Source organism: Pseudopodoces humilis, chromosome 24 (genome assembly GCF_049639895.1).
Source record: "Pseudopodoces humilis isolate 2021_Gansu_Grassland_sample_001 chromosome 24, ASM4963989v1, whole genome shotgun sequence".
In the NCBI taxonomy this organism is placed as follows: Eukaryota; Metazoa; Chordata; class Aves; order Passeriformes; family Paridae; genus Pseudopodoces; species Pseudopodoces humilis.
Window position 1 is genome coordinate 5,669,564 of NC_142223.1, and position 23,620 is coordinate 5,693,183.

Consider the following 23,620-nt stretch of genomic DNA (forward strand, 5'->3'; position numbering starts at 1 on the left):
CATCGCTGTGGTTATCTGGGACAAAGAGTAGGATATTCCATGGAAATGACCTCCTAATCCAAATCCTTGGAATGGAAAAGATGAAACAGAAGCCTCCAGAGACTGGGAGCACAGGAAAACCCATCCCTGTGGTTATCTGAGATAAAGAGCAGGAATTCCCATGAAAACAGTTTCCTTGTCCGACTGCTTGGAGTAGGAAAGATGATAGGAAAGGCTTTAGAGAAGGAAAGGGCTGTGGTAGTCAGAAACACGTGGAATTCTGCAGCCTGAAACAGTGTAAAATGCAGAACACACCTGGACCATGCCCAGCAACAGGCTGGGGACACGTTCTCAGATATTTTTTTTTCACTAAATGTTCATGTTTCTTCCCAAATGCGTGCTTAGAATCATGGAAACATGGAATATCTTGAGCTGGAAGGGATCACCAAGGATCAGAGTCCAACTCCTGGCCCCTCACAGGACACCCCAACAATCCCACCCTGTGCCTGAGCGTGTTGTTCACAAGTATTTACCAGTTATACCAAGATTTCTCCTTGTAAAATAATTCTTACTGGAACTGAGGCTTTATCAATACAAACACATTTCTATTTTTACATTTCTAACACATTTTTAGAGGGATAGGGATAAAGTTTTAGAGGGATAGGGATAAAGCCTGTAAGCCAGGCTATACAGGCATGGGTAGAACACACACTTCCCAGCCATTTAAAATTATGATGATTTAACATGGTCATCTCAGCAGCTTTTCCCAACTTTTATCATTCTATGAATGCCAGCTTTTCCACCCCTGGAACAAAACCCACAATTCATAGATTTGCCATCAAGCACAATGGAGTCATTCAGTAGCTCTTGTACTTTTATTTAACTGTCTTCAAAAGGGTGTTACAACTGGGGGGATGACACGTTAATGTATTAATTAACTATGCAGGCAGTTGTGCAAACTTAATTTGTGTCCTACAGCAAGAACAAACAAAATCATCTTATTCATGAGCAGTTCCAGGGCCTTTGTCATTCCTTCAACACTGAGATTAATCAGTCACAAATGCACATTCCAAACAAGGACACAAATCATGTGAAAATCTCTTTATAGAGTTAATGAATGACTCACCTGCCTTCTACCCCTCTCTCCTGAACAAGGTAGCCCAAGGAAAATGCTCCAGAAATGGGGAGACGAAGGATTCAGCTCTCAGGAGACAAAGTCAGGGATAAAAGTTCCTCTTAGCTCTGAAAGGAGCTGTTTTAAGAAGGGTTTGTGAGATTGCATGGGGCTTTCCAACAAACAAGTTCCACATGTAGGACAAATAAGCAGTAAATTTAAAATAGAGCAGGAGTTACTGAGGGAGGGTGTTCCCACTGATGCTGGGGTTTAGCAGAGAAGTATCTACATTTCTTTACAGCCCTAAGCCCTGAACTTTGAAACCATTTGCTTGGTCACTAGGTATTTATAATTTGTCTTTTTCATTTTTTTTTTTTTTTCCCAGCTCCCCTTTCCAGAGTAGATTAGCAACAGCGAGTTCAAGCCTGGGGACCAAAGGGAAAAAATCAGATTACTCTTCTCCTTTAAAACCCCTGACTTTTAAGTGTAGCTGAAGCTTAGCACTGGGTAGAAGCCCAAGACAAGACACCAGAGATGTGCTGTGTTTTCAGAGTGCAGAGGAATGATAGTGCTGGAGACTTATTGCCTGTAATTAGTCACAGAACAGACTAATTAATCTCCATGAGGACAGCAGGACTCCCATTTGGTGAAAAGGGGCTGCAGGAATGCCAGAGCAATGCAGTGGTAATGATCCAGGAAGGACCACAGAAACTATAAGAAGTGCTTTAGATGGTCTTGTCTGGCTTTTCTGGACTCTCAGCTGCTCCTTGAGCTCAGCTGAGGGCTGGAACCCCTGGAGGGACCTGCTGGGGAAGCACATTCCCAGGATTTGGGGTTTTCTGCTCTCTCACACTCCAGCTTCCCTGGCTTTTGGCAGCAGGAACGGATTTGGCTGCGTGGAATCTTTCTCTGAGCGCCCTGTATGAATGGCCAGGGCACTGAACAGTCAAGTCCTGAATGTGCTCAGAAGCTGCAAAAGTAAATCTGGATCGACCTTTAATAAACAGAGAACAGGGAGCAAGCAAGCAATAGTGAGGATCCACCACTTTGCCTTCTGTTTGTTCTTTGTCAGGCGTGTTTATATGAAATGGGTACAGATTTGGCATCTTTTATCAGATTGGTTGTTCCATCCAGCCAGGCCAAGCCTTTAAGCTCTGGGAGAACTTGGCTGGGGACAGGCTTTGGGCTGGACAAGCAGGACCCCTCAAGAGACAGCACAGGCTGGGAGATGAGGTGTTTTCCTCCCCTGGCTCCTCCTTTTTGTCCAAGTCCTTGTCCAAGCAAGATCCCTTACTCTGCTGGGCATCAGCTCGCTCCAGTCTTTCACGCTTTCTGTCTGTGCCTGTATCCTTGGGCCTCTGTAGCTGGAAGAACACAAGGAATAGAAATGTCAGCTTTAGCCAGCCATTCTCCACATCTGAGCCAGAGATCTCACCGCTGGGGACATTTTTACTCTCACTCCAGTCCCTTGCTGGGAAAAAGGGGTTTCTGTTTAGTAGCTTCTGTTTAGTTTTACTCCATCCTATCAGGGCTCCTTTAATGCCACAGAAAGTGGTTTCTGGGAAGCAGAAGGAAGAAAGAAGTGTTGTGTCTTTACAACTGGCTTTAATTGTTACCTGTCCCCTGCCACGCTGGAAAATGAAGGGCAACCAAGGCTTTAAATGACTTTAAAACAGCACTTCCAATGCCCATGCCAGGTTTCAGCTGTTTGTTATCCCGAAGTAGCTCCAAGACCGTCTCCACTGCACGTTTTTTTTTCTCCTGCCTGCAATAAACTCCACTAGGAGGAGTCTTACTCCTAAAAACGGGGAAAAGAGCCCAACTTTGGTCAATCCCTGTGGTGAAGCAAGACCAGTGATGAGCACAGGATATCCCAGCCCTTCGGGGCTCCTCTATGAACGCTCGCAACACCTGGCTAAGGATGTCTGCAGCTCACCTGGCTGCCTGTGCACACTGCGGCAGAGCCTCTGGCCGGGTTGGTTCCTGTACACGGGCTGGACACACACCTTGCCGCTGGTGCCCGAGGGCAGGTCACTGAGCAGCACACTGTGCACCTGCGGGGACACGCTGAGCACCGAGGAGGGGCCGCTGTGCCGCCGGCAGCGCACCCGGTAACCCAGCACCGGCCCGGCTGCAGAGTCCCAGGAGACTTTCAGGGTGTTGGGACCCATGTCCTGGAAGCGGAGGTGCTTCACCTTGGAGCCCTCTGCGGAGAGAGGATCCATGTTACTGCAGGACATTGTTCCAAAGTGAGTCCTACCATTCCCTGATCCCCAGGGGAATGCTGCTGGCCAGCCTGGCCTTTGGTGGGGAGATACAATCACTCTGCATCTCCCCACTGAAGGAGCTCGGTTTAATTACTCCTTAACTTTGTCCCGGTACCAGCATAAAAGTCTTTCTTTCATGCTGTCACACACTGGCAGTCACCTCCCACACCCTCAGCTCTGTCATCCCCTGAGCTCTTCACTCCTGAGTCCTGATAAGGGCCAGACTTTGCCTCCTGCAATATCTTCACAGGTATTTCTTCAGAGCACAAGTTTTTGCTCATTAACTTCTTAATTTCATCAATTTCTACCCCTCTGATGCCAAATCACCCCAAGGAACAGGCACAGAGGAGTCAGAAAAGGCACTTTTCTTCTTCAGTGAGATTCTTGGATCTGCAGGTGCACCAGCAGCTTGGCCATACCCCATGAACAGCTCTCACTGTGTGAGTGATTCTCTTTCAGCCCTTACACATCTGCTGTGTCCTAATGGCACACCCAGAGCTGCTCATGCAGCTTTTCCCTGTATCCCACCCCAGGGACTGGATTCAGAGCCCTCTGGATTCACCTCGAGGCAGGTGACCCTCTAGGGACACTCAAGGGACTCCTTGTGCTGCCACTTCCCCTCGCTTACCTTCCTGGGTGCAGGCCTTGGCTGACAGGGATTTCTTCTTCCCAGATCTATAGATGGCAGTCACTGTCACCAGGTAGGTGGTGTTGGGTGCCAGGTGCTCCACCACAGTGCTGTTGTGCTTCCCATCCACCTCCAGCACCTTCACTGAGTTCCCTGGGAGTGGCCCATACAGGAGCTGGTAGCTGGCCACGCTGTCCAGCACAGGAGCCCAGCTCACGTGGAAGCTGTAAGGCCCAGACTCCGAGATGAGAACCTGAACTGGGCTGATTTCCTCTGGAAGCAATGGAAAGAGATGTGAATGAGGATTTAATGAGCATTATTAATCTACACCATATTGGGCTTCAAGGGTGTGGAATTAAAATCAACCCAGCAAGCAGATCTTGATACTCATCACACAGATCAGCCCAAGAAAAGGGTTTACCTGGGCAGAGCAACTCAGCCAGAACTGTTCCTGCATGCAGAAAATTAATATTGTGTACAAGTCCACCTAGACTTTGCCGCCCCTGCCAGAAACCCTGCTGGTTTTCAGTTTGCCACCTTTTTGCAGGCTGCTCCCCAGCATAAATCTGAGTTATTTTCTGCACAGAGAGGCTGCTTCCTGCTCCTCTCCTTCCCTCTCAAACAGAGATTTCCCTTAGGTCATTCCAGCATCCTCTATCTCTACCTCCAGCATCAGGTAGGAGACATCTCCTTGTCCCCCAAGAGGGACCGTGTCCATTTTACCTGCCAGTGTCGTGACCCTTGTAGTCTGCAGGGGGAAGTAGTGCATGTTGGATTCAGGAACCAGAGCCACCTCATACGTGGTTTCTGGTACAAGGTTGCTGAGCACAAGGCTGGTGTGAGCCCCAGACACCTGTTGTGTCCTCTTCCTTGCTGGATCAGCTGCTGGGGCATATTCCAGGCTGTAGTAGCCAGTTTCCTGGGAGAGGAACTTGGGCCACATCAGGCGGAAACTGCTCGAGGTGACGTCTGTGGCATGGAGCCGGTTGGCTTGGATGGCATCTGGAAGAGGGACAGTGGCCAGAAATCACTGCTGGCATCAACCCCCAGAGCATGGAGCACCTGCAGTCCCAGCCCTCCGGGATGGGAGATGCATCTGGCAAGCACCACTGATACCTGATACAGATGTGTCTCCCTGTGGAAGTGACCAACCAGTGAAACCAAACCACTCAATTCCTGTACAGAAATTGCCCAGAGTATGAAGAACTCCATTTCTCCCTGCTCTCTGCTGTGCCCAGTGGCCAGGAAGAAAGGGCAGTAACTGGGGACTGCCCAGCACTGCTGAGCCAGCTGGACTCACCCCAGCTTAGGTCATGCCCCACAGGGCTTCACAGAGCTCCCTTGTTCAGTGACATTCAACACTCAGAGCCCTCTTGTGCCACCTCACCTCTCCCTGCCCCTGCACAAAGGCTTCTCTTTGAGGCTCGTGCTACCTTTGAGTTCCAGACCACAAATGCCAGGCAGAAGTACCTCTTGTGACGTTGAGCAGCTCCCCCAGCTTCCTCTGCTACTTGACCCTTCTGACATGTGTGGCCTTCCGAGCCTGTTTTGGGCAGAATTCCACTGCTTTCTGGTCTTCCAGAGGGGCAGAAACACACAGGACTTTGTTTCTAGATCTTGGGAAGTGACATAGGAAGACATGGAGCTTCTCTTCTGTTTTTAAAGGATTTTTAAGAGCACCCTGAGCCTTGACGTTCCAAATCTTTATAAAAGAACCTTCCAGTTCATGCTCAAACACTCACAGAGCTCTCTAGGTAGTTCTCACTGGTTTCCCATTTCACAGAGGTAAAGGGAGTCACAAAATTCCTCCCAAACCTGCAAGATGGGGTTGCTTTGCACTCCCAGACTTGTCTTTTAGCTGGGAGAGGATCAGCTCCCCGCCTCCAAGGCACTCCAAGGCCCTGCCAACTTCCCCGTACCAAATAAAACAATCTCAGTTTTTCCTCTGAGCTGTTCCCTGGCTCTCCCAGGCAGGCAGGAACATTCCCCTGCTCTGTGCCCTGCCTGCTCCCGTCCCATTCCAGCCCAGCCAGCCGCACTCCACCCACTCGGAGGGTGGGAGGCAGTATTAGGAGTGCTAGGGCACTGCGCCCTTCTGTGAGCCTCACAAACACCAGGGGCCAAGGCACGAAGGAACATGGAGCACAGGAAAGGCCTCAGTCCTGCCAAAAATCCTGCCAAAAGCTCAGTAAATGGAAATAAGTGAGCTTGGAGGCAGGGACACTGTGAATAAAAGGGGAAGATGAAAGGACAGGGAGCAGGAAGCCCAGAGCAAACAGCTCTGCCCGTGTTGCCAGACCCCAGAAGCCTTCAGCATATGAAGAGGGCAATAAACCAGAGAAAATAAATGCCCACAATGTGTTTCCCAGCCCCTCTGTTCCCAGAGGGAAGCAGCAAGTTAATATCCTGTACCAGATGCAGCCAGTGCCTGCCTAGTAACAGACAGGTGGTGACACTTGCCCTCCAGCTCCTGCCTCTTGGTGACTCCAAACACCACTCTGCAGCCACGAGTTTGTTGGCACCCCGTGAGCTCTGGAGAGATCAGGATCAGACATGCAGGAATGCTGCTGGTTTCATGATGAGGGTAAGAAAGGCAGCCAGGCAGGAGAACCTGTCCTAATCTGTGTCTGTGGTCACCCCTCTTAGAAGCTGCAGCTGGGATTTAGGACAAATCACTTCTGTGTCCTGCTCTGATGTAGGTGGGGAAAGGTTCTGATTTTGGGAGGGGGGACAACACTTCTCCATCTCCAGGATGGGCATTCAGGGTCTGAGATCACTCCCTGTGCTCACCTGCTTGGACTCAGTGCCAGGTGAGTCAATCAGAGCACTCCAGGCTCAAAGCCTTCGCTGTAGCAGGAGTTACCCAGGACCTCATTTTGGATAAGAAATGCATTGCCCTGAGCACACGTGGGACGTGGTGATACTTGGGGAGTGCAGGCTTCTGCAAAGCTTGGCTCAGGAGGTGGTGCCAAAGGCTGGAACAAGTCTGCAGCCTCAGCTCAGCTGGGCTGAGCACAGAGCAAGTGGCTGCAGGCACAGGATCTGATGTCTCCTTGGAGGAATATCTTAATTTCATAACGCTGGGGGAGTCCTTCCCCAGAAGGAGAGCACCAAATGCCACAGTTTGGGCACATTCAAGATGCAACTGTGGGAGCCTGAGCTTCTCCACAGCCTGAGAACCTTCCCTTCCTGCTGGGAAGGGCGGAGGTGCCTGCCAGGAGCCAGCTGTGCCATGGCCAGGCTGACTGGGAGCTGCATTCTGCAGAATTCTTCCATGTGCCAAGGAAAAAATGGCAGTGGGCACACCCAGTCATCCACAGTCCCTGTCCTGCACCCCTCCACAGAGCAGCAGCAACACTGGAGCTATTTCAGGTCCACCACATCTCAAGAGTCTCTTCCTGTGGAGATTGAGGCTTCTCAGCCCACCTGAGACAGCAGCAGCAGCTTGGCAGGAACCCCTGTGTTGGAATATCTATGGAGCAGGCATGAAACACCCCATTCCTGGAAAGGAGATGGAAGGAGGAGAGCAACTCTTGACAAAGCTTGTTTGTGCCTCTACAAAAGCCTCCACTGTTTTTTAACAGTAGCAGGAGATGTAGATAAGAGAGCAGTGATAATTAAACCAGTCTGGGCCATTCCAGAGTTGGAAAGGCCTAATTCCTGCCTGCCAAGATCCTGTCTGTCCCTGCTATCCCAGGAGGGGTGGTGTCTGAGGGCTGCCTCCTCCAGGCAGGGAACAGTGGACTTAAGTAGCTTTATTAAGGTGAAATCAGGTGATGTGACCAATGTCTGGCACTTTGCAACCCCTGGATTCATGTGGGAATCTCACCTTCCATTAGAATCCCAGCCCATCAGGTTTTAGGCCTGCTGGTTGCACAGAATGCTGCCCTCAGGCACAGCAGCTGTGATCTCTGCAGATTTTATGATCTCCTGTGCTGCAAATTTCTAATTCTTGGTATGCTATTTTGTATAACCTGGATTTGGGATGCACCAGGAAATGAATAAGCACGGAAACAAAATACCTGGAGGCCTGTGGGGTGGCTGGGACAGGAGGAGGGCTGTTGGTGCTGCCCAATTCTCACTTGGGGGAGAAGTGGGTGTTTGGGGGAGAACACAGGCCCTGGGAGTGGTTTTTTTAATGGCTGTGATTTGAAACATGAAGAAATTCCTACACACAGAGGATTCAGTGGAAAGGGGCAGCTCCAACCCACCTCACAGAGCACAAGTCAAATAAGAATGAAATCAGGATTTCCAATGGAGAGAGAACCTCCAGAAAAATGTATGAAAAGTCTGCAAAGTCACAGTAACTCCCTCAGCATTCCAAACAAATCCAGAGGCATCTGGGAGGCTGAGACAATCCCCAGGGACAGATGGCAGTGCCCTTGCCTTCCAAAGCCTCTCCTGAGGCCCAGATCATGGAATTTGATCTCCTCAGAGCCTTTCCTGGATGGTCTAAAAACCTGGAGTGATGAAAACTCCAATCTGCTGTGTGTTCCCTCTCCTAGCAGCCACTACAACCCTGCAAGGAACAGAGAGGTAGCGCTTGGGCTGCTGAGCAGAGGCAGGGCTGGGCTGTTCTTTCAAAGGTTGTGCTGGCCAAGTCAGGCCATGGATCTGGCAGATGTGGAACATGCTAGGACAGGGGATTTATGGAACAGAAACATTCCTTTCCTATAGTCTCAATGCTGACAGCAGGCACCGTCCTTAATTGTATTTTGTAAGAGAACAACTGCAGGAGATGGAGGTCTCAGCCCTCGATGGTGAATTTAGGGAGTCACATCTATCCTAAAAGAGTTGGAAGAAGCTGACAGGACCAAATCCTTGCCGGGGACACGCATCCCATTTTGGACGTGTTCAACACATTTATGTTCCTCCATCAGCTGGCGCAGAGACAGACAATGTTTGAGGGGAAAAAAAAGAAAAATCACCCTGAGCATGAAAATCAACTCAAGGGGCTCAGGCACTTTGTGTCCACAATCAGCAGCCTCTTGCTGAGGTGAAATCATTGCTGTTTGGGAAACCTTCGGTTAACCGCCTGTGCAGGTGGGGGCATTTTTGTGCTCTGCCTGGGTTGTGCAGATGCCTGAGCTGCATGACTCACTTCAAAGACTTGTGGAGTTTTAAGGGATTCAGATATTTTGCTGCCTGAGTTCCTCATTCCCAGCCGAACTCTTCACAAACACAAGTTCATCTCACCGAAGGGAATTTGTCCCACTCAGTCAAATATTCCAAGGGGAATATATTTGTCCCAGACCTCCCGGAAGCCTTGGTTTATTCTTGGACCTGTACCATGGTGGGCAAACCCCTGCAGTTTGCCAGAGCAGCACTTTTGGGTCAGGATGACCATGAGATTTGGGGAATTCTCCCACTGTCCACCCCACAGAGCCAAACACTAACCCATCCTCACCCCTGCCACCAAGTTCCAATGCCCCCCTCCAATGCCAGCCTACCTAGAATCCCATCCCTGAGCTCCTTGGTGATGATGGGCAGGTCATCCACATCCACAAAGTGCAGGTGTTTGTCCAAGGGCTGGCTGGCAGCAGCTGACAGCTCCAGGAAGTTGCTCCGGCCGGTGCTGACGATGAACACGGTCACCCCCATGTCCTTCAGCAGCTGCATGGGCTCAGAGATGTCATCCGTGGAGAAGCCATCTGTCACCCACACCAGCACCTTGGGTGCGTCTGGCCGGGCCCCAGCTTCCCCACTGAAGAGCTTCTCCTTGGCGTAGGACAGCGCTTTGCCCGTGTTGGTGTCACCCATGAGCTGCCGTGTGTCCCTGATGGCTTTTCTCAAGGTGCCACTGGACAGGTACTGGTCAAACGGGAACTCCATGGTGGGCGTGGTGCTGATGTGGATGATGCTGGCCTGGATGTCCCTGGGGCCAAAGGTGAAAGGGTGCAAAAGATCCCACATGAATTCCTTGACCTTGGAGAACTCATAGTGGGAGACGCTGGCAGAGCTGTCCAGCAGGAAGAGGAGATCTCCCTCTGTGTTGGAGATCAATGGCTGGGGACCTGGCAAGGGAGAGAGAAGGAACAGCATTAGTGGAGTGGTGTGAACCCAAACCCTGCACAGGCACCTCCTGGGAAAGCTCGGTTATCTTCTGCCAAATTCCAGGATTCAGGGAGAGGTGCTGGCTGAGATGGCAGAGGCACAACAGATCTCCTGGAACAGCAGGAGAGACCTGGCAGAGCATTCAGAAATGGAGGAAGTTAAAGTTAACTGGGAGCTACTATTTACAAGGGCATGGAGTGACAGGGCAAGGGGGGTAGCTTCAAACTTACAGCGAGGAGGCTTAGATGGGATATTGGGAAGAAATTCTCTGTGAGGATGGTGAGGCCCTGGCACAGGGTGCTCAGAGCAGCTGTGGCTGCCCCTGGATCCCTGGGAATGTCCAAGGCCAGGCTGGATGGGGCTTGGAGCAGCCTGGGATAGTGGAAGGTGTTCCTGCCATGGCAGGGGGTAGAATGGGATGATCCTTAAAGGTCCCTTCCAACCCCAGCCATTCCCTGATTCTGTTCGGCTGGAGAGACCTGCACCCCAGCTGGATCCTGGCCAGTTCCATGTGACCCACTACAGCTCACCCCATGCTACAGACACTCCCCCGCAGCTCCCTGGTGCTGGGCAGAAAACAAAAGTGAAGTCCAGGAATCACCACATCACTGAGAAGAACTGTGACCCCACAGGTTCCTGCCACTGAATGCCAGAACTCCCAGTGGCATTCCAGCAGGGCTTTGGTTTGTGCTGCTGGCTGCACAAAGCAAGGCAAAGCTTTCTGAGCTCTCCCCTCTGCTGGAAAGAGTACAAGCCACTGGTTTGGCTGGCAGGACACAGGGAGAGATCTTGGCAACACGGGGTTGTTCTTCCCCTCTGCTTCTCACCAGTTTGAGAAGTGTCCTTCGCTTCCCAAATGTTGCACCAAGCAGCTGGAAAAGTGTCTGGCCCTGGCAGGCAGGGATCAATGGCCAAAGGACCTTCCTGCTCCAGTAAACAACAGGGTCATGTGCACAAGCACTGGGAGGGGAACTGGGAATTCACCCAGAGGGTGCAGAAATCCCACTGCTGCCAGAGCTACCTGCATGGGGAACATGCAGGTGAGCACCAGTATGAAACACCAGGGAACAGAGGAGAGTCACAGCCGTGTCCTTTTGTGTGAAACCCCAAAAGAACTAGGGTCTGGGGAGTCACAGCCTTTTGTCTGCACCCTGCAGCTCTGGGGCATCAAGAGAGCTGGGCATCACGTTCCCATGCCTTAAACGCTGGTTTTCCCTGTCACTCACTGCTATGTTAATTAGGAAGAACCCCAGTCTGACACCACAGGGTTCTGCCTTGGTTAACAACCGGTTAACAAAACCAGCAGCTAAACCCACTGGTGGGTGGGTTAGGGGTGTGTTTTGGAGCTAAAGAGACTCTCTGTGGGTCAGGCAGAAGGCTTCTCCTTCACTCAAACACCATCCCAGCTGTAACACTCTGTCCTGCATGAGATGGGCACAAATTCCTCCTATTCAGCAGAAAGAATCCATTAAAAAAAATCGAGACACAAGCTCTGTCCCCATCAGGAGCACGGCAATGCTCAGAAAGTGACCAGACACTGCATCTCCCCCTCCCTGCAGGTTTAGGCTTTCAATTCCCTCATCCATCCTCCTGCTCCTTGTCCTGAATCCAGTACAAACATGCCATCCATGCCAGAGGTGGGGCTGTGGAGGTTTGTTACCAGCAAATCCCTGCTTACGCAAACAGCTGCTGTTTTCAGGCACTCTCCTCACTTCAGACAGCTTGGCAAGTTGCCAAGTGAGGATTTCTCACTTTTCAGGGAGGATTTGGAGGGAAAGGGGCATCCATGAGCACTTCCCTGACTCCTGAACTGTCAGGAATAACTGCAGATCTCATCCCTGTGCCCTGCTTGAGCCTAGGAGTGACACAGAACACACAGCAGGGTCCTGGTGCCACTCCCTACGTGATGCCCAGCCAATGCACTGGGCTCAGAAGTGTTTTGAAGGGCTTGATATGGGAGCAAAATGTCACTATGGAAACACAACGCTGCCTGCTGGCTTTTCCGGGAGGAAAACAGCTGGCCAGACTTCCCTGTGATGCTGACAGGAGACATCCGCTCGCAGAGCTCCCCATGCTCTCATCTGGGAGCTGAACACACACCACATGCCTGATTTACACAGGCTTGGAGCTTGTGGGGCTCAGTTACAGCCAAGAAGGATCATGTCCTGTCTGGGTTAACGGCTTTTGACATCCTATGTTTGTCTTCTCTCAAGAAGTGCTTGACCACGCAAGGAAAAAGGTTCTGCTCTGAGAGGGAGGCAGAGGGAACCGAGGAACACAGGCTGAGCTTCCCTGTGCCCCCTCTGGATCACAGTGAGAGGCAGGAAGAGGAAGGCACCACCTCTCCCTGGCAGAGAATTCTCCCCACAAGCCACCCAGGAGGGGTTTTACAGTTCAAACCACATCAGAGAACCCATGGGAGATGGGGAGGTCACCTGCATGATGAAGGGCTGACAGCCACCAAGCACAAAATACTTGTGTGGTTAAAAGCCTTTAGAGGTTCCAGGTGCCTTCAACAGCAGGAGGGGAGCTGTGCTGCCATCTCTCATGATCTTTCAATGAGTTTTACTCTCTCTGCTGTTTTATCAACAGTTCTGGGATCATGGAACTATGCCAGTGCTTCAGAGGTCAGTAAGTGCAGGGTCTCCCACAAAATGTGTATGAAGGGGCCATGTCTTCATTTTTCACTCACAACAGCAACATCCTTTTCTGCTGATGCCAGCCCAGGAAATGACAATCAAATTCCATTTCTCCAAGCCCAAAACATCAAAAGGCTGTACTTTACACAGCTGCAGCCGAGATCTGAATCTGGACCCAGAGAGGGAAGGGGGGAATTGGTCACGGTCTGCCTTGACTTTGTGCAGGAATCCAAAATCCATTGTCCAGAACAATCCAGTACCCATTGTCCAGAACAATCCTGTCATTTCTGAGCATGTGGAAACACCAATGGCCACCCAGCAGCTTCCTCACTTTGCCCACTGCAGCTGAGAACGAAGCCATGGTCACTCACATTCAGTCAAATCCCAAGAGATTCAAGACTGAATTTTGGGAACCTCAAAAAGAGGTTCTGGACACACATCCCAAAGTGTTCCTGTCCCTGTGACCATGGCACAGCATCACAGCAACCCTGGACAAGGCACAGGAGTTGTACCAGGCTGGGATGGGCATCTCCTGCCCAGAGGGGTCGTTCCCTCTCGAGGGAGAGGCAAAAGGCAGCACATCACTCACCCAGCTCATCACTAACACACACACACACACTTTGCCTCTGTAGTGGGGCACAGTCCTTCTGGAATGCCATGGCTGGCTTTGTCACACACCCTGAAGGTCTGAGCATTGTTCAGAGCCTGTGTTGGAAAATGCCACACGCTCCCAGGGCAGCAGGATGTCAGGACAATGGGAATTGCTGCTGCCTGGCTGGACTTGGAGCTCTGGGACAATGCCAGGAGCTGCAGCACCATTCCTGCCCCAGCTGGGACACTGAGGGACAGAACCCAGCACCCTGGGAGGGATCTGAGCCCCAGCCCCAGCCTCTCTGTGTGCCTCTGTGTACCAGCAGCACAGTCAGACCCCAGCAGTCCAGGCTGCTCTGTCTGAGGGGCTCCTGGCCAGGCAGGCACAAGATTCCCTCTCATTTCCCACCGGATTGCAGCTCCCAGGTGCAGTGAAAACCAATCACAACTATCCCTGCAGCCACAGAACTTTCTCCACTCATGAGCACAGGGCAGCACAAAATGAATTGCAGCAGCTCAGCCACCACGATGTGGGATGAGTCCCTGTCCAGAGTCCAGGAACAAGACATCCATCTCCTGCACATCCATTTCCCCACTGTCAGCTCTGCAGGACTGAACCATTATCATTTTCCATCAGCAGTATCCAAGAGAAAGCATTTTAAAGTAGAGCCGTAATGATTGAATTACAGGGATCAGCAAGAGAACACTGTTAATCACTGGCTTGACTTCTCTCAATGCCTGTCCTTCAGTCTACAGTGAGGAGCGAGGACTTTTCCATATGATTACTCTTAACTCTGCAAATTTCTGGAACAATTTCCTCTTCCCCACTGGAAACAAACGCACAAAATTACTTCCTAAGCAGCAATTGCAGACAGGTTTGTTTGTACACAAGTACATCCAAACACCTAAAGCAGCACTGTAGCCTCAGCTTTTATTCTGAAAAGGGTTTGTGAGGAGAGCAGGAGGCATGAAATGGGGTAGAGCGCCACAGGAAAGCCTTTGCCTTTTTGGGCACTCACCTGGCTCAGGTGTATCCTGTCCCGCAGCAAACCGAAGCCACAGACCAAGGGAAAGCAGCGCCTTGGCCAACATAGCAGAGCCTGGTCCTGGCCAAATTACCTTAAATCCACCGCCTGGGCTCTGTGAAGGCAGACCAAAAGCCTGAGATCAGTCATAGTCCGGATCCACCAGATCCCAGCGCAATCTCACTCCCATGCCTTGAGCTCTCTGCTCCTCGACGTGTGTTTTGCTAGGCTGTGGTGCGAGCTCTGGCTCCTGGAGGCAATTTTCCTTCCTCCCCCACGACTCCTTTTAAAGCCATAAATACATCTTGACAGGAATAGCTGGAGGAGAGGCACACACAACGCTCCTGCTGCTCTTCCTCCTCCGAGTGAAGCTTGCCCCAGGAGCGGGGATTCAGTCTGTGTGCAGCTGGACTTGGTTTGAAAAATATATCCCTACAGATAAAACTTTGGCCCTGCAAGGCACTGGCAGCAGGCCAGTTACCAGAGGGGGGAAAAAAAAAGGAAAGAAAAGCTGCAAGAAATCCAAAGCTCTCCTCTCTGGAATAAGCCAGAAGAAGGAAAAACACGATTAAAAGGGAAAGAAAGAGTAGAAAAGGCTGGGGAGCTGCCCTGCCCTGGGAATATTGGCTAATCTTCTGGGAGGAGCATTGCACAGGTCCTAGTGCTGCCAGAGGGTCCCTCCCACAGGCTGGGGCACACTCAGAGCCTGTGTCCCCTGGGGAAGGGCTACTGGGGCCACCAAGACATGCACAGCTTGCAGGAAGGAGCTGCTGCCCAGGTGGGAAAGGCCAGGGAGAAATATTGGGAATTGCAGCTGGCACAGAAGCAGCCCAGGGATCATCTCTTGACGTGGTGTTAAATATGGGTTCAAGTCTGGGATCCCGAGGCAAAGAAGAGAAACCTGTGATAAATCCCTCACTAGATGAGGGGAGGGGAGCAGACACCAAAGATGCTGAGGTCCAGCCTCTCTGTGCTGCTGTGTGCAGGGAATTTCTACTAGAATATCAAGAAATCAACCCCAATTCCCTTTCCCAGGGCTGTCCTGCTCTCCTCACTTTGCATTTGGCTCCCACTCATCAGGTGATGTGACAATAATTCCCTTTCCACTGTAAGTTTTGCTATGTGCTGCCTCTGGACAGGTCCAAGATGTTACCAGCAGAGGGAAAAACTGGAAAATTACATCCAGTTATAAAGAGATCCATCAATCTTCATCTCCTTAACATGGGGAGGGACCAGCAGGCCAGGCTGAAAAGCAGCTAAGAAAGGAAGCTTTGGGGATTTCAGACACTGGTGAGCATTATTTCCTCCAATTTTATTTCCTCTCCCCTGGGAACTGTAAAAAAACTCACTAGGAGTTAGGGGCCAAGGAGTGCTCAGAGTGGAAAAAAGTTGTATCCAAACTCATCCACCAAATGGAAAATCAGGCTGAAGATCCAATTAAAAATCCACAGAGTCAGACTGTTGAGAGCACTTGTTTGTGTTCCCCTCCCAGTTTAGGGCCCATCTGCATCCCAAGGGAGCTGACAGCACCAGGATGCTCCAGCACTCAGTCCTGTGGAGGTGACAGCCTCACCCAGTGCTCCATACAGGCTGGAATCAGGATTATCCCAGGTTTTAAGGGAATGGGATAGCCCTGTTCTCACTCTGAGATCCCCTCCCAGGTGGCATCTGCATCCTGAGGCAGGGAAGCTGCAGGCTCAGGTGGCAAAGGAGCTTCCAGGGAGAAATTACACAGCAAAGCAAATCCCACAGTCTAAACCCCCATCCTGAGAAATCCATCCATTCCTGCTGCACAGATTCCCACTCAGTTCTCATGGATTGACCGTTAGGGCAGCCAAGAAGGCAAAAGGTTTTTCAAACCACTGCTGAGTTCAGGACTTTCCCAATCTTATCCTGGTTCTCTGTTGGTGTTTCTGTTCTTGCTGTTCTCCCACTGGCTGGATTCTGAAGCTGGGACATGGGAGGGATGGGCTGGAGGAGGCAGAGAATGGAAGCAGTGGAAGGAAATCATCTCCTTGTTCCCACATGCTTGGAATGTGCCTCTGAGAGCCCTGTCAGCCAGACCCAGAGCATTTCTAGCCCATTTTCTCAGCCCATTTTCTCACATTTTTCTTTGCCCCACTGCAAATCCATTTGGTTTTCATCAGCTAACCCAGACATCCACCTGCTCCCATCGTATTCCATCCCATCCTCCTCCTGCCCCATCTCCAGACCCATTCAGAACCCCTTGATTAGGGCTGCTGGATCCAAGGAGATGATTTCCTTCTATTACTCACTTCCCAAGGAAGTGTTGCTCATTTTAGAATAATTCCCTGTTTTTTTGCCAGTTTATCCCTGTGGATGCCATTCACACCCTGAAGCCTGGAGGGAGCCTTTATCTCCCTCTAAGTCCTGCTGGGATAGATGCAAGCAGGAAAAAGCAGCCTGGAAAATAATTAGATCTTACAGGGTTTGGGTTTATTTTTAAACTTTACAGGAATTGGCAAGTCCTGTTTCCAGTAAGCCCAGTGCCTGTGCTCGTGCTGATTCTTTCCTGGAGGCATCCTGCATCTGAAGCCAGAGGTGTCACTCCAGCTTTGCTGCTGATTAAATCTCAGCTCAGTCTCAGCTCCCCATCACTTCTGAGCTCCCATTCTCCACCTGCTGTGGATTTGGCCAAAGTTCCCTCAGGGTGATCCCCTTCTCGCCATGACAAGCTACAGAACAGGAACAATGAATAATTGTAGGACAAAGCCCAGATGAAACCACCAACAGTCAATCAACCACGTTTTGATTGTGATATTGCTGAGGCTCAAGTTTTTGTAGAGCCCTCAGTGCTTGGGGTTTTTTTGCTGCAGCTGCTGGGACATTCCAGGGATGTAAACAATCCCAAATTTCTGAAGAGATGCAACATCCTCTTCTCTGAGACAAATTCTTGCAGCTGGAACAAGCAGGCTTTTGGGAACACAGTCTTGTTTGAGCTCCACATGGCAGGTTTTTTTGGAGGGGGGTCTATATATGGCAGTTTGGAAATTCCCCATTTGGAAAGGAAGCAGAGCAGCTTTGGGGGGGTGAGGAGGGTGAAAACTTCCCCTGGAACTTCAGGGAAAGCTTGTGCAGCCCCAGCAGGGGTGAGAAATCACCCAAAGAGACAGGAATCCCACTGGACAGGGCTTGGGCTGGAAGGCCAGACCTTGCTCAGCTCTTACCAGCCCAAATCTGACTCAGAGGATGCTGAAGAGGAACAGAAATACCAACATCACCAGATTTTCCCCCAGAATGACCAGGAACAGCTCACCCACTGTGCCACACTTAGTTTCTGCTCAGCTGCAGGGCACCAACTTCAACTCCCTGACCCCAGAAATGCCAGTCTGACTTCCAGCCCGGAGTCAGGCTCTGAGTTTGTCACTTCTCAGTTACCACTGTGTCATGTAGGGCTCAGCTTCGAGTCATCTCTTATTTTTGTTTGACTTGGAAGACAAACTACAAAAATAGATGTGTTTACTCACAGCATTCACCAGTTTTATGTTTCTCAGAAGATAAGCAGTGCTGAGAATGACTCCTCAGTAAGACTCTCAGTAAGGTCTAGTTTATAGATGATCTCTTTTATCCCAAAGCTCCCTAAAAAAGCCACATAGCACAAGAACATGGCCACTTATGGGGTGAAGAGCAGCAGCCTGAGCTCTGAGCCCTAGATTCTGGGTACCTCAAGCTCAGAGATTTCATTTTTTCCTTGCTGTTGTCTGGAATTGCAGTAATTCCACCACTGGAGCAGGCTCAGAAACAATGACCCCCAAAAACCAGGTAGGACACAGGCTCAGAAACACAGACCCCACAAAAACCAGTCAGGACACACCTGAGAAACACTGACCCCACAAAAACCAGTCAGGACACACCTGAGAAACACTGACCCCCTCACAAAAACCAGGCCTGACACAGACCCAGACATTCTGGAGTGTCCAAATCCCCAAATCCCACAGTCAGTGCAACCCTCACCCCAACAGCAGAGTAGGAGGACACAGGGAGAACTGCATCCTGAGGCTTTGCCAGACCAAAGCTCCCCATCCCTGCTTGCCATGACAGAGCTGCCATAAATAAAGGAGTGGATGTTCCACGTAAAGATCTGATTGCACAGTGCCAGGAACTGCACAGAAGTGAGGGTACAAACGTGGGTGGGCCCCTGGATGTCCCGAGCAGACATTCCCTTTAGGACCAGCACCTCTTTCCAAAGGCTGCAAGACTTGTGTTGAAAGCTTCAGAGGGAGGAGTGGCTGATTCAGATCCCAGATCCCTATAGCCTGGCTGAACCAACTTTTCCATGCAGCTCATAATTCCTTGGACTTAACTGGGCATGAATTTGATGGCTCTGAACAGGGGGGAACCTTTCATGTTTCTTCCCAAGAATCTCTAGCAGTGATTCTCCAAGATTTTAAATCCTTCTTCATTTCCTTCACAAGATAGGATTTGACTGCCTTTTTTCCCAGCTGGACTTCACTTTGCTTGCCAGGAGCCCAAATAGCTCCAAAAATTGGACTCACTTCTAAGCAGTACAAGCAAGGTCTGGATGAGGAGGTCAATTTTTAGCCGAAGGCTATTCTTCGGAGTGGATAATTTTCCATATTGCTTGACGTCTTTGCCCTATCTCCATCCTGTTAGGAAAGCCCAGACAACTTGGAAAAGCCAAATTTAAGAGAATCTCCTTAGGACTGGGTTTCCTGAGGAATTTCCACCTACGTAAGGAGCTGCTGCTTCCCCTCAAACAGCAAGTTCTCAGCCTTGAGAACTTGCAGCCTCTCTCAAGAGTTGTAATCTCCTACATTTGTCCATGTGGGAGAGAGGAAAAAAAAAACAATTTGAAGCATCCTGCAGGGATGCAGAGGAGACTCCAGCATTTGGAGAGCCTTGTTTGTCTGCAGGGAGGTGCCAGCACAGGAACCACCAAAGCAGAGGAAATCAGATTCCCTTCCCCAGGAGGCTGCCCTGGCATCTGTTTCTCTTACTTCACCTTCTATAACCAATTTCTTTGAATCCCTGCAGTAATTAGGGCAGCTTTGCTTGTGCTGCTTTCAGGGTGCTGGAGGGCTGAGTTAACTCTGTCATGGTTTTTATTTGGCTGTTCCGTCCATCTCTGGCTCCTGTTTCAGGGGCCATCAGGACATTATTCCCCTTTTTCTGGGGCCACAACCCCATGGTGATTGGGGACAGAGCAGAGCTGCTGTTGCCATCAGCTGCATTTTGGGTGTGCTCTGTTTTTGGAGGATTGTGTAAATCCTGCCAGGCTCTGAGTGTGATGGTAGGGGCAAAGCAGCAGGGACAGTGATGGATGGGCCTCTGAGCACCCCTCAGCCCCAAAGTCAGCCACAGCAGGAAAGGCAAGCAGCATGGGGCTGGGAGTTCCCATCAGGAGAAGCTCCTGGCCCCCACTGGAAGTGCAGCTGCAGCAGAGCTGGCAGAGACTCACTGCTCTCAGCCTGGAATTTGGAGTGAGGCTGATTTTCCATCAGCCTCAACACCCAGGTGACAGCTCCAGCCTCCCCACTCCCAGCTCTGCAGCCTTCTCGTTATTCCTTAGTATTTCAACTTTTATATTTTATGTTTTGGTTTTTTTTTCCATGGATTTGTAACCCTGCAGCTCTTCAGTGCAGAACTCTACACTCCACACACAGTGGGAGCTGCTGCCTTCCCATTTTGGGCAGACACAGCAATTCCTCTCCTGGCCTGGGAATCAAGGACACCTCACTGCCCCAGGCCTGAGAGATGGAAACAAAAGTGAGTTGGGGGCAGCAAACTTGGGGTAAATTCCTTCATTTCCTGAAGCTGGAATTGGAGGATTAACCCCCAATCTGCAAATGGACCAAATTTATAAAAGGATAAAAACCCATGAGCCATGGTCCATTTTGGGTGGTTTTGTCTGCCCTAAATGCACCTGAAGGCCCTTTGATAAATAGAACTGCTTTTTATTCCCTTAATTTTGTCTGGCCTCTGTTTTTAGGTAGCCCCAAAAGGCATCACTGGGACCAGAGAATCTTCACTTTAGGATAAATCCAGACCTAAAGCTGCCACACTGGGGTGGAACAGCTCCAGCACTGCTGTGCTTGCAGCAGAACTGCAAACTGGGCCAGCCTGGGACAGAGATTTACAGTTATTTCCCTGCTCCAGGCTGCCAGAATGGCACCAACCCTCATTTTCAGGGTCTCTTGCAGAGCTGACTCTAAGGTAGGATTTGCTGAGGGCTGGCTTTGCATGTGGGGCTTTCCCCAGCCTCTCAGTGGGAAGGCACAAACATGTGAACAGGAACAAAGCTCGGAGCACATAAAACAATCACTCTTTTTGTGTGGAGCCAGCAGGGCAGCTGGGGACAGAGTGGGAAGGAAGGGAATGGGTAGTCCCTGTGCTGTCAGCAGGGCTTCTCCAGCCCAGCTGGCCTTGGCCAGCTCCCCCCCTGCTCCTGGAACGCTTGAGAAGTTGTCCCCCCGTGGTGGTTTGGTGTCAGAGGGGGCACAGCTCTGAGTCAGCTCCTCCTTCAAGGCACCAATTCTTAATTTTCCACAAGTTCAGCAAGTTCTGGAGGTGCAGGTGCCTTGTGGAGACAGACTTTGGAGCACAGACAGGATGGGACAATCAGCAGGGAGTCAGTCTTAGGGGAATATCCTGCCTGGATCAGCAGAGTTGAGCATAAACCACACAACCCCACTCCTTACCCCATCACCCAGAGTTTCCATAAGGGAATCCATGGGGGAACAGCAGGAGCCTCCCTCTGGGGACATAATCCTGTGTTTTCCACCTTCAATCATTTCTGGTAAGGGCCACGCTGAGGTCTGAAAGGGAAGGATGGACTGGCTGGTTGAAAAGTGTAAGTAATGAGGGGGATGAGCCTTGCTGCCATCAACAAGTTGTTATTTCCAGTCAAAAAAAGGCAGATTATAAATCCTGATGGATAAACAAGGCCAGGGAAGCGGAGGCCTCTGCTGGGAACTGCTCTGCCTGACATCCATCCCCTCCTCACTGCCAGCCTCACATCCTCCCACGTCAGCCTGGGGAAATTGCTGCCATTCCCGCAGTTTGTGGAGAAAGAAGTGGCTGGACGTGTGCAAAGCCACCCAAACAATTCCCATCTCTTTTGGGGATAAGAGACTTTTGTTCCAGAGCCGGGTGCTGTAATTCCTGAACAATGAAAGAACAACCAGAGCACAAATATCCCCCCACAATTAAGAATCGCTGTTAGATAGAAATGTCCTCTCTGCTCTCCACCCTTCCACGGGGGCTCAGGCTCCCTCTGCAAGATAAATTTGCTTTTTCAGCCAAGAAAGAGGAGGCAGGTGATGTGAATGCAGAGCCCATCCACATTCCTCACTTTCCAATTTGAATAAGGAATCAAATAAAATCCAGTAAGAAGCATTACTCAAGTAGGGGAAGAATTGAGGTCCCCCATGAGGGTTCTGAAGGGATCAGCCATGTGGAAATCTGCCACTACAGCAAACTCCTGGAGAATGGCCCTAAAAATCCCCCCCAAAATGGGGTGGTCACTGGAAATGCCACCAAACACTGAGGGAAATGGGAACAGCAACAGAATAACAGCTGTACCCACACCAACACTGACCCTGTGCACTCAAATCCTGGTGTTCACTGAAAATCTGCAATTCCAGCTATTCCTCCCTTTCCCAGCTGCAGCCCTGAATCAGGGAATGAAGGAGCACTTACCACTGTCATTTTCCCTGCTGGATCTCAAAAGGACAACCAAAGCTGCAGATATTTATATAGAATGGGTTACAGGGTGGAAAGCAGGGAGGAAATACCCAGCTGGAAATTTCAGGTGGTGCTGGTGCTGCTCAGGAGGGAATCTGTGTTCAGATTGGGCTGCTCCAAGTGTGGGGCCTGTTCTGCTCCCCTCTCCCTGCTCCCTGGGCATGGCTGTCCTGCAGAGGAAGTCTGGTAGATCCTGTTTTGCAGAGTTCTCCCACACATGGGGCTTTTTCTGCCCCTGCTTCACTTCCTGGCACCTGTCAAGGACATTGCTGTCGGGATGCTTTGCCAATAAAAGACACTCAGAGCTTCTCTCCCCATTTGTTCTCTCTCTTCCCTCATCTCCAGGACTGGCAAGCTGGGCAGGAATGGAGAGAACACCTGCAACAGGATGGAGAGATCTCCCAGAGGGGAAAACAAGGAAAATACAGCATGGAACTGTGAAACTTTTTTTTAAAAAAGGGCTTTTTGCTTGCAGTCCCTCAGACCATTCGTGTTACTGCTTCCATCATCAGCGTAGGCTCCCAAGTCTTCTCTCCCTTCAGGGAATTCCTACAAATCTCCAAAGCAGGGGTGGAATTCTGGGGGTTCTTCCCCTGTTCTTTCCTGGCCCTTCAGACCAATCCATGGCAGGATGTGAGGAGACACCCGTTGCTGCAGCTTTCATCAGCAAAACCCAGCAAAAACCACAATGTTTTTACCCCCCATATTGGACCTCTGCCCCTGCCCAGAATCCAGCATTTTTCCAGGACTGCTGATCAAAAAGCAGATGGTTTTAGTGCAGGGATTCCTGGAATCATCTTTTGTTACATTTGATAATTAATATGGGGTGACAAGACTTTCCTGTGAGGCAGCTCTGGAGGAGCAGGGAAGCTGGAGACTGAGCCAGGCCGTGTATCCTGCAGTATCCCAAATCCTGGCGGATGCCAGCAGGAATGCAAAGACCCCTTTGCCCTATGCTAGACCAGAGTAAGATATACAAGGGATCACAAAGCCCAAAGAGTTTCAATTTCTGGTTGTGAACGATCCAGCCATGGGAGGAACTCCAACAGTGACCTCATGGAAATGTCTGGTGCCAGAGAAACACTTGGCCAGGCTTTGGAAGGAATTTTCCCCGTCTTCAGGATGTTCATGGGGTTTTTCTGAACAGCCGCATCCAGCAGGACTGACAGAGAGATGCTGCATCTGTTTTGGAACAGCTGCTGTGCTGGGGTGCAATTCCATCATCCAGGGATTGTTTTCCTCTCTCCTTCAAGGTTTTCCTGGGACAAAAAAGGGATTTGTTGGTCTCCTGTTTTCCCCTCTAATCATTATCAGTGGGAATCCGCCAGTTGCTGTGGAATGGCTCAGCACAAACACAGCTTTGCTGCTTCCTGGTGGAATTGAGGCAATTCTGCTGCTGCTGCAGCATTTGTACCCCAAGAAATTTCCAGCTGTCTTTTCCCAGCTCGCAGGGTATAACAAATTCTGTTCCCCATCACTGCTGCCTTGATGAGACAACCCCAAAATCTCCCCACACACTTTGCCTGCCACATTGGTGCAGCTAAAATTATGGCAAAGAGCAGCAAGATGTTAAATGACCAAAGCAAGCACCAAGAAGC

General features: G+C 50.5%; 1 protein-coding gene across 3 annotated transcripts; it reads right to left on the minus strand.

The window, feature by feature from the left end:
- Positions 1-839: 839 nt before the first annotated feature.
- On the minus strand, positions 840-22,077 carry VWA1 (von Willebrand factor A domain containing 1). Of its 3 annotated transcripts, none has more exons than XM_088066616.1 (7): positions 21,978-22,077; positions 14,292-14,412; positions 9,439-10,002; positions 4,712-4,990; positions 3,989-4,261; positions 3,030-3,299; positions 840-2,457 (listed from the first exon to the last, which is right to left on the minus strand). In XM_088066616.1, exons 1-7 carry the CDS (start codon positions 21,984-21,986, stop codon positions 2,417-2,419), a joined length of 1,557 nt encoding a protein of 518 aa, XP_087922742.1. In that variant the 5' UTR covers positions 21,987-22,077; the 3' UTR covers positions 840-2,416. The 3 variants fall into 3 exon arrangements, with proteins under 3 accessions (XP_087922742.1, XP_087922743.1, XP_087922744.1); XM_088066617.1 differs by lacking the exon at positions 21,978-22,077 and adding an exon at positions 14,490-14,911; XM_088066618.1 differs by lacking the exon at positions 21,978-22,077 and having other exon boundaries at positions 14,392-14,911.
- Positions 22,078-23,620: the final 1,543 nt, after the last annotated feature.

Excerpts from the sequence above, each read along its gene's own strand:
- VWA1 (XM_088066616.1), bottom strand. Across the intron at positions 10,003-14,291 it reads ACAGGATACACCTGAGCCAG|GTCCCCAGCCATTGATCTCC; the intron begins GTGAGTGCCCAA and ends CTCCCTTGCCAG. Across the intron at positions 4,991-9,438 it reads GCTCAGGGATGGGATTCTAG|ATGCCATCCAAGCCAACCGG; the intron begins GTAGGCTGGCAT and ends TCCCTCTTCCAG.